The 12,465-nt window shown below is 44.8% G+C and overlaps 1 protein-coding gene across 3 annotated transcripts in view; it reads left to right on the forward strand.

The window, feature by feature from the left end:
• Positions 1 to 12,465, forward strand: part of PLA2R1 (phospholipase A2 receptor 1) — a 139,485-nt gene that overhangs the window by 31,105 nt on the left and 95,915 nt on the right. For all 3 annotated transcript variants that reach the window (XM_083153968.1, XM_083153967.1, XM_083153969.1), the window contains exons 10-12: positions 1,464 to 1,570; positions 2,859 to 3,028; positions 3,981 to 4,186. In XM_083153968.1, the coding sequence (XP_083010094.1) occupies positions 1,464 to 1,570; positions 2,859 to 3,028; positions 3,981 to 4,186 (483 nt within the window). The remainder of the gene's footprint in view (positions 1 to 1,463; positions 1,571 to 2,858; positions 3,029 to 3,980; positions 4,187 to 12,465) is intronic.

Genomic DNA, 12,465 nt, shown 5'->3' on the forward strand with positions numbered 1-12,465 from the left:
CTGACTGACATCCACATGAACCAGGATAGTCACTGGCAACCCCTTTTTCATTTTGTGATTTTGAGTATCTTAAAAAAAAATTACAAAAATTAAACAGACACATAGCTATTATTGCTTCATTCAAATTTTCATTTCATTCATCCCCATTTCATTTTGTGTAGTAGTAGAGCTTTATCAAACTGTTCATAGTTACATATGTTTGTAAATAGGCGAAAGCCAAGTACAATCAAATGGTGGAGATCATTTCTTATCCAATGAAACATATATTGAAATATCTCAGATTTAGGCAAAAATCACAATAAAGTAAGGGCTCACCCTGTAGGCTCCACAAGCTTGATGCTGGTTTAGGTCCTTTGTAGGTGGTTGCAATCCTAGGCCAACACGTTTCGAGTCTAAATGGACGCTTTATCAAGGCCTTGATAAAGAGTCCATTTAGACTCGAAAACGGGTTGGCCTAGGATTGCAACCACCTACAAAGGACCTAACCCAGCATCAAGCTTGTGGAGCCTACAGGGTGAGACCTTTTTTGGAAACACTCTGTTTAACATCTTCCCTGGCTCCACCACCTCCGCTGCGTAAGGAGGAACTCTTTTTATATGTTTGATGTTATTTTATCTACGTTTTTACCTTGAATAAATATTTTATGTGTTACCCAGTGCGCTAAAGGTTTTCTCTATTTCGAATCTTACTAGTCCATTATTTATGGTGTTTTGGGGAACACCTAGGAGTTAACCTTAGCTGCAAGGAAGGTGCGCAGGGAGACTCAAGCTCCTTTCTGTTTCTACAATAAAGTAAGGGCCTGATTCCATAAACACTGCCCGGCCCAAATGGGAGAGAAATAATTTGATGTTTGCCAACCATCGAATGTGTATTAACCAATAAAAGGTCTAAATCAGTTTTTGTTTTAGTGTTGGGTATTGGACTCTGACTAACAGAGGGTGTTTTCATGTTTTTTACATATTGATGTAATGGTTAGCATTACTGCCTCACAGCACTGAGGTCATGGGTTCGATCCCCACCATGGCTGTAACTGTGCAGAGTTTGTATATTCTCCCCGTACTTGCGTGGGTTTCCACCGGCTACTCTGGTTTCCTCCCACAATCCAAAAATATACTGGTAGGTCAATTGGCTTCCAACAATATTAACCCAAGAATGTCTGTTTGTGCGTGTTTATGTGGTAGGGAATATAGATTGTAAGCTCCTCTGGGGCAGGGACTGATGTGAATGATCAAATATTCTCTGTAAAGCGCTGCGGAATATGTGTGCGCTATATAAGAAACTGGAAATAAATAAATGTTTGTGTGTTATGTTATCCTCCTCCCAATAAAGAAAAAAACTAAAGTAAACAAATGTTATGAAACATTGGGGGTAGAGGTGGGTGCCAATAACATATTTAAAGCTATTACATATGTATATATATGGCTGTATGTATATTTGATGACATTATGGGATTTATATTGCAGGGCTGGGAAAGACGAGGTGCTTATTGTTATGGATTTAATGTCCGAAAACTAACATTTCATGAAGCTTTAAGTGACCCGTTCTGCCCCCTAGCTACAATAACTAACAGGTGCGGATATATTTTCTATCTTCAGAATAAATGTATACCTATTGATAATACTGTATATTTGGGTCAAATGTGGAATAACCTTTCTTAAAACTTCTATAGTTGTGGAATTCACTGTTTGTTAAAGCACAATGGGCCAGATGCACTAAGCTTCAAAAGTCAACATGCTGAATATCTCAACACGTTGTCAACATTTTGACCATATCTACATTATGTTGTTGAGACTATGAATGTCGTCATAGTAAAAATCAACATGTGAAAAATGTCAAAATATCCCAAACCTGCCTATTGGTAGAATGATCTTTAAATGGATAGTCTATGTGACATATTGGCCAGGCCTGATTTATACCCAATAGCAAATGTCTTAAAATCGCTGATCACAGTTTTAGTTCCGACAAGGGGTGGCGACATTGTGTTGCTCGGGCGATTCACAGCATTTTCTGGCAGCGGCCCAGACTGCACAGGGGGAGGGCTGCAATGGCGGCATGATATCACATGCAGCAACTGCAACCTGAAAACATGGCCAGCCGGCGCCTGGCTTCACATCTTGGCTGCACAGCCAGAGAGCTGCCGGTCATGTGCGAGCGCTTCACTGTGTAGTGAACCGCTCACACTTTAGCCATATGCCCTCAAATTTTTGTGGGCACATCGCATAGTTGCCTACTTCCTGGCTGCTCTCTACGGGAGAGGGCAACCAGTTCAGTGAGGCAGGGGGGGTGGGGCCACTGACAGTGTGGGATGGGGGCTGGGCGGCCGGCAGATCATCAGTATGGGTGCGTGACCAACGTGATTGCGTCCTCGTGGTCACGCCCCCACCGTGCAGTGTCGGTATTTCAGGCATTGCACAGCAGTGGCGGGCTGCAATGCTCCCACTAAAGCGTTGCGGGAGGCTGCCCAGATTCCGGTAGGCTTGCCTACCTTTCTGGGGGGGGCAGGGAGGTTGACCCGATTTACAGGACTCTCCCGGCCATTCCAGGAGGATAGGCAACCCTGGCACATCGCATGGAGGGACCGAGCAAGCAGAGCAGCCTTGCCCTGTGCTGGGCGCCCCCGCATCCTAGCACCGGAAGGTTGCAGTTTTATGAAATATTGAAAAACTGCAACTACAGTAGCTCTAGATCTGGCCCATAGACTCACAATTATTTAAATGCTTGTGGATTTAATGAAATCATTAAAATAAAGGCTGAGTAAAAGGAACATCATTTCCACTGTAATGTATATAATCTTCGTTATGTCTGTGTTCAATAAAACTTTTTTTTATTTTTTATTTTTTGTTTGCTCTGTTGTTTAGGTTTGAACAAGCTTTTATTAACAGCTTGATATCTAGTAAGATAGCGATTGATAACCTTTCCTTTTGGATTGCATTGGAGGATATGAACAACACTGGCCAATTCACCTGGCTGGTTAACAATACACAGCATCGGAATGTGAGCTTCACAAACTGGAATACGCAACAGCCCAGTAAGTGTATTGCTATTCCCTGAAGGGGCCAAAGCATACAAAACAAATACATTATACCGTATACTCAGAATACAAATTATCTCTCAGTGTTGATACACCCATTGCCCTATGGCACAAGACACATGACTTTAGCACGAGTAGCGATTCTCAGACTTTCATACTTATATCTTAACCACTTCCCTGGCATAGTGGCATAATTCGCAACCGTACCAGGTAAGCCGAGGAAATAATCATCTTGCAGCTGCCAATCAGAGAGATCTCACTGCCCCTCTTTATCCCCACACTCTCCCCCAGTGTCTGCTGCGCTGCTGATCACTACTGATTGGTCAGCACAGCAGGACCCCCCACCCGGCGGCAGTGGTATTTGCGCCGCCCGGGACTGCAGACAGGAAGCTCTGCTGGTCCCGGCAGCAACAGACTCAACGGTGACCCCATTACCAGCAATAGCTTTCGCAGACCCCGCAGCGCCCAAGCTTACCCAGCGCCGCCAAGCCACCGCGGGGTATAGTTACACCACTGGTCCCTGGAGCAGCATGGCATTTGTGGAGTTTAGCCCCTACAGACATCAGACGGGGACAGGGAAGAGCGGCGGCATGTCATCATAACGTAAGTGGGACCCAGGTTGCTCCACTCGGGGTACCTGTTCACGCTGCACAGCAACCCTGGTCCATCCTGGGATTAACCCTTCTTTTAACTCAGGTCGGAATGCCGGGTTGCTGGACCAGGGAAATTTAAAATGGTGCTTTCACACCGCACCTCGACCCATGTTGATACTTCATCAACCCTGCAATAACCCGGGTTGTGGATGCAGTGTGAAAGGTGTATAAGACACCTTATTTTGTACAAAAGTGTTAGGTGAGAAGCACAGTATACCAAGCAGGGCTATTTGGCATGGTTTTAGGACACATCATCTATATAAAAAAAAAAAAAAAGATATATGATATTTATCTAGGACGCAATGGAGGATGTGTTGCTTTGGGCAATGGAGACCATCTTGGGCGCTGGGAAGTGAAGGACTGCAAATTCTCTGCAATGTCACTATGTAAGAAGGTGCTGACAGTTGAAGAACAGGAAGAGTCAACCCCACATGGAGAAAATAAGGACCACGTGTGTCCTCTCACCTGGGATACAGAGCCACATCTGCAGCACTGTTATAAGGTAACACTAGGTATACATTTAGGTGTGGATGCAGCCAATTGGTTGGCTGACCCTATAAAGAGAATCACTAAGGACTACCAATGTCCTTGAGGCATATTTGATCATGAAATAGTTAGGTGGATGCCACAATGTCCTGTGTACAAATTACAGATTGGTGGATTTACATACAAGGTTATGGTTATGATAATGTCACAGCACATATAACTGGCATGCTGTGCTTTGCCATTTAATACCCCTTTCAGACAGAAAAATCCCCAAAACCCAGGTATTTCCCGGATACAAAAACCCGGGTACAACTAGGCAGCAAGGGGCTGACCCCATTTCACACAGGAGCAAAAACCTGGGTATTTCCCGTATCGACCCCTTTCACACAGAAGCCGGATTTTTCCTGCAAAACTCTGTGTGTTATAAGAATAGGACAGTTTTAAAGGCACACAGAGATGAGATCATCAAAAGTGGGTGGTGACTGCATTGCATTAACCATGGCATGACACAAGGATATGTTGTAAACAAGTTTTATTGTTTTTATATACTGGAAGGTACATGTTACCTCACATGGCTGTCAGTATATTTGCAATGTTTGAGTACATTGTGGCATCTTTGACTGTCCCAGTCATCTGTTTGCCGATATCCTCCTCCCCATCTCACTGCCAGCAGCTCTCACCTTTTTGCTTCTTCCAGTGGACCATGCTATGCTTTTTTCAGCTCCCTAATGACCTCAGAGGCCAGCTCCATTGCCTTGCCCTCCCAGCCAATCAGAGAAGCCTATCCTCACAACCAATCAGCCAGCACCCCACCAGGAGAGCCAATCAGTGCCTAACAATGTGTAATAATCCTAAAAACCCAGGTCGTTTCCTTTCAGACAGCCGGCGACCCGGGTTTTTGGAATACAGACCCGGGAAAAACCCAGGTAAATACCTGGGTCGAAGTCCCGGAACTTTAGACCCGTGTTGACCCTTTCAGACAGAAGAAAATCCGGGTCGACACGGCAAGAGCAGGGAAATTCCCGGGTCTTTTTTTCTGTCTGAAAGGGGTATAACTTGTTTGTCCTATATAATTACATTTATTTATAGTTTCATCATGGGTGTTTTGTCTATTTCTGCTTACGTCGGACTGCAAAGGAAATACTAGAATACACTGCATTACATTTTGCTTTTTAAAAGATTTTCCATTAAAAAGCAGTATGGCTGGAAGTAAACATTTTCTTTAGGCTACACATATCATAGTGGACTGGCTCATTGAGAGGGAAGCTTGCATTACTAAAGTGAAGCTTGATTACTTAAGTGAGTTGGAAACTGAAGCAGGTGAGTTATCTTGCATTCTGTCTTGTATTCTTTATCTGTCTTTCTATATAGAGACTGTAATTTTGAGGGAGAAATCTGAGTGTGATTTTGGTTGTGCCTGTATCTGTATAGTGTATTGTTACTAGGTGTGAACTGATACTAGGAGGAGGAGTTAAATCTAGGTGTTAAGAGAGATTAGGGGGAGGAGCTGAGTGTAACAGCTGACTGACATACTATATAAGGAGGGGCAGAGCTCATTTTGAGCTGGCTCATTGAGAGGGAAGCTTGCATTACTAAAGTGAAGCTTGATTACTTAAGTGAGTTGGAAACTGAAGCAGGTGAGTTATCTTGCATTCTGTCTTGTATTCTTTATCTGTCTTTCTATATAGAGACTGTAATTTTGAGGGAGAAATCTGAGTGTGATTTTGGTTGTGCCTGTATCTGTATAGTGTATTGTTACTAGGTGTGAACTGATACTAGGAGGAGGAGTTAAATCTAGGTGTTAAGAGAGATTAGGGGGAGGAGCTGAGTGTAACAGCTGACTGACATACTATATAAGGAGGGGCAGAGCTCATTTTGAGCTGGCTCATTGAGAGGGAAGCTTGCATTACTAAAGTGAAGCTTGATTACTTAAGTGAGTTGGAAACTGAAGCAGGTGAGTTATCTTGCATTCTGTCTTGTATTCTTTATCTGTCTTTCTATATAGAGACTGTAATTTTGAGGGAGAAATCTGAGTGTGATTTTGGTTGTGCCTGTATCTGTATAGTGTATTGTTACTAGGTGTGAACTGATACTAGGAGGAGGAGTTAAATCTAGGTGTTAAGAGAGATTAGGGGGAGGAGCTGAGTGTAACAGCTGACTGACATACTATATAAGGAGGGGCAGAGCTCATTTTGAGCTGGCTCATTGAGAGGGAAGCTTGCATTACTAAAGTGAAGCTTGATTACTTAAGTGAGTTGGAAACTGAAGCAGGTGAGTTATCTTGCATTCTGTCTTGTATTCTTTATCTGTCTTTCTATATAGAGACTGTAATTTTGAGGGAGAAATCTGAGTGTGATTTTGGTTGTGCCTGTATCTGTATAGTGTATTGTTACTAGGTGTGAACTGATACTAGGAGGAGGAGTTAAATCTAGGTGTTAAGAGAGATTAGGGGGAGGAGCTGAGTGTAACAGCTGACTGACATACTATATAAGGAGGGGCAGAGCTCATTTTGAGCTGGCTCATTGAGAGGGAAGCTTGCATTACTAAAGTGAAGCTTGATTACTTAAGTGAGTTGGAAACTGAAGCAGGTGAGTTATCTTGCATTCTGTCTTGTATTCTTTATCTGTCTTTCTATATAGAGACTGTAATTTTGAGGGAGAAATCTGAGTGTGATTTTGGTTGTGCCTGTATCTGTATAGTGTATTGTTACTAGGTGTGAACTGATACTAGGAGGAGGAGTTAAATCTAGGTGTTAAGAGAGATTAGGGGGAGGAGCTGAGTGTAACAGCTGACTGACATACTATATAAGGAGGGGCAGAGCTCATTTTGAGCTGGCTCATTGAGAGGGAAGCTTGCATTACTAAAGTGAAGCTTGATTACTTAAGTGAGTTGGAAACTGAAGCAGGTGAGTTATCTTGCATTCTGTCTTGTATTCTTTATCTGTCTTTCTATATAGAGACTGTAATTTTGAGGGAGAAATCTGAGTGTGATTTTGGTTGTGCCTGTATCTGTATAGTGTATTGTTACTAGGTGTGAACTGATACTAGGAGGAGGAGTTAAATCTAGGTGTTAAGAGAGATTAGGGGGAGGAGCTGAGTGTAACAGCTGACTGACATACTATATAAGGAGGGGCAGAGCTCATTTTGAGCTGGCTCATTGAGAGGGAAGCTTGCATTACTAAAGTGAAGCTTGATTACTTAAGTGAGTTGGAAACTGAAGCAGGTGAGTTATCTTGCATTCTGTCTTGTATTCTTTATCTGTCTTTCTATATAGAGACTGTAATTTTGAGGGAGAAATCTGAGTGTGATTTTGGTTGTGCCTGTATCTGTATAGTGTATTGTTACTAGGTGTGAACTGATACTAGGAGGAGGAGTTAAATCTAGGTGTTAAGAGAGATTAGGGGGAGGAGCTGAGTGTAACAGCTGACTGACATACTATATAAGGAGGGGCAGAGCTCATTTTGAGCTGGCTCATTGAGAGGGAAGCTTGCATTACTAAAGTGAAGCTTGATTACTTAAGTGAGTTGGAAACTGAAGCAGGTGAGTTATCTTGCATTCTGTCTTGTATTCTTTATCTGTCTTTCTATATAGAGACTGTAATTTTGAGGGAGAAATCTGAGTGTGATTTTGGTTGTGCCTGTATCTGTATAGTGTATTGTTACTAGGTGTGAACTGATACTAGGAGGAGGAGTTAAATCTAGGTGTTAAGAGAGATTAGGGGGAGGAGCTGAGTGTAACAGCTGACTGACATACTATATAAGGAGGGGCAGAGCTCATTTTGAGCTGGCTCATTGAGAGGGAAGCTTGCATTACTAAAGTGAAGCTTGATTACTTAAGTGAGTTGGAAACTGAAGCAGGTGAGTTATCTTGCATTCTGTCTTGTATTCTTTATCTGTCTTTCTATATAGAGACTGTAATTTTGAGGGAGAAATCTGAGTGTGATTTTGGTTGTGCCTGTATCTGTATAGTGTATTGTTACTAGGTGTGAACTGATACTAGGAGGAGGAGTTAAATCTAGGTGTTAAGAGAGATTAGGGGGAGGAGCTGAGTGTAACAGCTGACTGACATACTATATAAGGAGGGGCAGAGCTCATTTTGAGCTGGCTCATTGAGAGGGAAGCTTGCATTACTAAAGTGAAGCTTGATTACTTAAGTGAGTTGGAAACTGAAGCAGGTGAGTTATCTTGCATTCTGTCTTGTATTCTTTATCTGTCTTTCTATATAGAGACTGTAATTTTGAGGGAGAAATCTGAGTGTGATTTTGGTTGTGCCTGTATCTGTATAGTGTATTGTTACTAGGTGTGAACTGATACTAGGAGGAGGAGTTAAATCTAGGTGTTAAGAGAGATTAGGGGGAGGAGCTGAGTGTAACAGCTGACTGACATACTATATAAGGAGGGGCAGAGCTCATTTTGAGCTGGCTCATTGAGAGGGAAGCTTGCATTACTAAAGTGAAGCTTGATTACTTAAGTGAGTTGGAAACTGAAGCAGGTGAGTTATCTTGCATTCTGTCTTGTATTCTTTATCTGTCTTTCTATATAGAGACTGTAATTTTGAGGGAGAAATCTGAGTGTGATTTTGGTTGTGCCTGTATCTGTATAGTGTATTGTTACTAGGTGTGAACTGATACTAGGAGGAGGAGTTAAATCTAGGTGTTAAGAGAGATTAGGGGGAGGAGCTGAGTGTAACAGCTGACTGACATACTATATAAGGAGGGGCAGAGCTCATTTTGAGCTGGCTCATTGAGAGGGAAGCTTGCATTACTAAAGTGAAGCTTGATTACTTAAGTGAGTTGGAAACTGAAGCAGGTGAGTTATCTTGCATTCTGTCTTGTATTCTTTATCTGTCTTTCTATATAGAGACTGTAATTTTGAGGGAGAAATCTGAGTGTGATTTTGGTTGTGCCTGTATCTGTATAGTGTATTGTTACTAGGTGTGAACTGATACTAGGAGGAGGAGTTAAATCTAGGTGTTAAGAGAGATTAGGGGGAGGAGCTGAGTGTAACAGCTGACTGACATACTATATAAGGAGGGGCAGAGCTCATTTTGAGCTGGCTCATTGAGAGGGAAGCTTGCATTACTAAAGTGAAGCTTGATTACTTAAGTGAGTTGGAAACTGAAGCAGGTGAGTTAGAATACTGAAAAAGGTGAGTTTGAACACAGTCTAAATTTTCATCTTCTATTTTATTGTATTATATTCATCTTCTTTCTATCGTATTGCAACCTGTTGCTCAATTTTGACATTTAATTCATTTTTATCTATATTTTTTCCAACATTGTATTTCATTTTACTCATTCACTATTATCTTCTCTTATCTCTGCCACACATTTATTGCACTCTGGTTCCCTCTTCACGCCTGCTCACATTTGCCTCACTTCTGACCTTCTCTGTTCCCTTCATCCTCTCACTTGTTGCTGTTTCATACTTAATTGGATTACTCAATCAACCTGATTTTACCCACTTGTCTCCTCTCTGACAGTAGTTCCTTGCCTGTTACCTTCTCTCTCACTCTGTTTTCTACCAAATCTACTACAGACGCTGTCTGTCCTCCCAAATCCCTCTGTCTGATTTCACTAACCTACCCTCTCACCTTCGGTTCCTCATGGCTGTTAATCTCTCAACTTCACTTTCTCCAACTGCTCCTCCCCCCTCCCATCCCATACCTATCCTGACCACTCGCCCCCGCACCCCCACCCTCCCAACGACCCCCCCTCGCTTCTGCAATCCCAAAAACCTTATCCACATAAATACACAACCCACCCCCCCTCTTTCCTGTGCACTATGGAACGCCAGATCCATCTGCAACAAACTCCCTGCCATCCATGACCTATTCATCTCTAGAGCATTCCACCTCCTTGCTATCACCGAGACCTGGCTCTCCACCTCTGATTCTGTCTCTCCGGCTGCTCTCTCCCACGGTGGCCTCTCTTTCTCTCACACTCCCAGGCCGGATGGTCGCCAAGGTGGCGGTGTGGGTTTTCTCCTCTCAGCCTCATGCACCCACAGTGTCATTCACCCTGAACCCTCTCTCCTTTTCTCCTCCTTTGAGTCTCACTCTATCCGTCTATACTACCCCTACCACCTCCGTGTTGCTGCAATCTACCGCCCCCCTGGCCCTATCTCCCAATTTCTTGACAACTTCGCCGCCTGGCTCCCACACTTCCTCTCCTCTGACCTGCCATCTGTCATTCTTGGTGACTTTAACATCCCCTTGGATAACCCCGCTGATCCTGGCACCTCCAAACTCCTCTCTCTCTGCTCCTCTCTTGGCCTATCTCAGTGGACTACCTCTCCCACCCACATCCAAGGACACTCCCTCGATCTCGTCTTCTCTCGCTCTTGTTCCCTTACTGACTACACTATCTCGGCTTTTCCTCTTTCTGACCATCACCTCATCTCCTTCTCCCTCACTGCTTCCCCCTCTCCCACTCCCCCTCCCAAGCGCATTGTCTCACGGCATAACGTCAACACACTTGATCTTGCTGCCTTCTCTAACACGCTGTGTCCTCTTCTCGCCCCAATCACCACCATGTCCTGCCCGAACCTCGCCGCCTCCTTCTATAATGACACCCTATCTTCGACATTGGACTCTGCCTGCCCTCCATCCTCTATCCCCCTTCGATGCTCCAACCCCCAACCGTGGCACTCGCCTATCACCCGATTCCTTAAAAAGTGCTCTCGCACTGCTGAGCGCTTCTGGAAGAAATCACGCTCCCTCGCGGATTATCTCCATTTCAAATTCATTCTTTCCTCCTTCAGCTCTGCCCTTGCTCTGGCCAAGGAATCCTACTTCAAGTCCCTCATCCTTTCCCAATCATCCAATCCCTGCAGGCTCTTCGCCACCTTCAACTCCTTGCTCTCCCCCCCTCCTCCAGCTCTTCCGTCCTCCATCGTAGCCGCTGATTTTGCTACCTACTTTTCAACCAAAATCTCCTCTCTCAGGACTGCCATCACTGCTGCCATGACCCCACCCTCTCCCTCCTCCCCTCCTACATCCCCACTCCCCTCCTTCCAACCCCTGTCCTCATTTTACCCCACCACTGCTGCTGAAGTCCACTCTATCCTTCAATCCGCTTCTCCCTCCACCTGCCCGCTCGATCCTATCCCCTCCAATATTATCCGTCGTCTCAGTCCGTCAGTCTGCTCTCACCTGGCTCACCTGTTTAATCTTTCCCTATCCTCAGGGATCTTCCCTTCCTCCTTCAAACACGCTCTTGTCTCCCCAATTCTCAAAAAAACAAATCTGGACCCCAACTCCCCATCCAACTACAGGCCCATCTCCCTCCTCCCTTTTGCCTCCAAACTCCTAGAACGTCTGACCTATAATCGTCTCCTAAACCACCTTACTGCTAACTCCATTCTCGACCCCCTCCAATCCGGGTTCCGCCCTTTACATTCCACTGAAACTGCCCTGACCAAAGTCACTAACGATCTAATATCGGCTAAATCCAAAGGCCTCTTCTCTATCCTCATCCAGCTTGATCTGTCAGCTGCCTTTGACACTGTTGACCACCCTCTCCTGCTCAACACACTCCGCTCCTTTGGCATCACTGGCACGGTATTCTCCTGGTTCACCTCATACCTCTCCGATCGCTCCTTCTCCGTCTCCACTCCGAGCTCCTCCTCTCCTACTACCCCGCAGCCAGTCGGTGTTCCCCAAGGGTCTGTCCTTGGCCCTCTCCTCTTCTCTCTCTACACCACCTCTCTGGGCACTCTCATCAGCTCCTATGGTTTTCATTACCACCTTTATGCTGATGATACCCTAATCTATCTCTCTTCCCCCAACCTATCCCCATCACTCCTGTCCAAGGTCTCTGAATGCCTCACAGCCATCTCAGCCTGGATGACCCAACGCTTCCTGAAGCTAAACATGGCTAAAACTGAACTTCTAATCTTCCATCCCCCGAACATCCCCTCTTCTCCCACTATCTCCATCAGTATTGGTGAAACCGAGATCACCTCCACCGACCAAACGCGCTGCCTCGGTGTCATCATTGACTCCTCCCTCTCTTTCACCCCCCACATTCGTGCTCTCTCACAGTCTTGCCGCTTTCACCTACGCAACATCTCACGCATCAGACCATTCCTCTCCACTGACGCGACCAAAATTCTCATTCACTCTCTTGTCATCTCCCGCCTTGACTACTGCAACATCCTTCTCTCCGGGCTACCTCTCACCCGCCTCGCACCTCTCCAATCCATTCTTAACGCTGCTGCTAGGCTCATCTTCCTCTCCCGCCGCTCTACCTCCGCCTCCCCCCTCTGTCTATCTCTTCACTGGCTCCCCATTCCTTT

This window comes from Crinia signifera, chromosome 7, assembly GCF_055691185.1.
Source record: "Crinia signifera chromosome 7, ASM5569118v1, whole genome shotgun sequence".
NCBI classification, from domain to species: domain Eukaryota; kingdom Metazoa; phylum Chordata; class Amphibia; order Anura; family Myobatrachidae; genus Crinia; species Crinia signifera.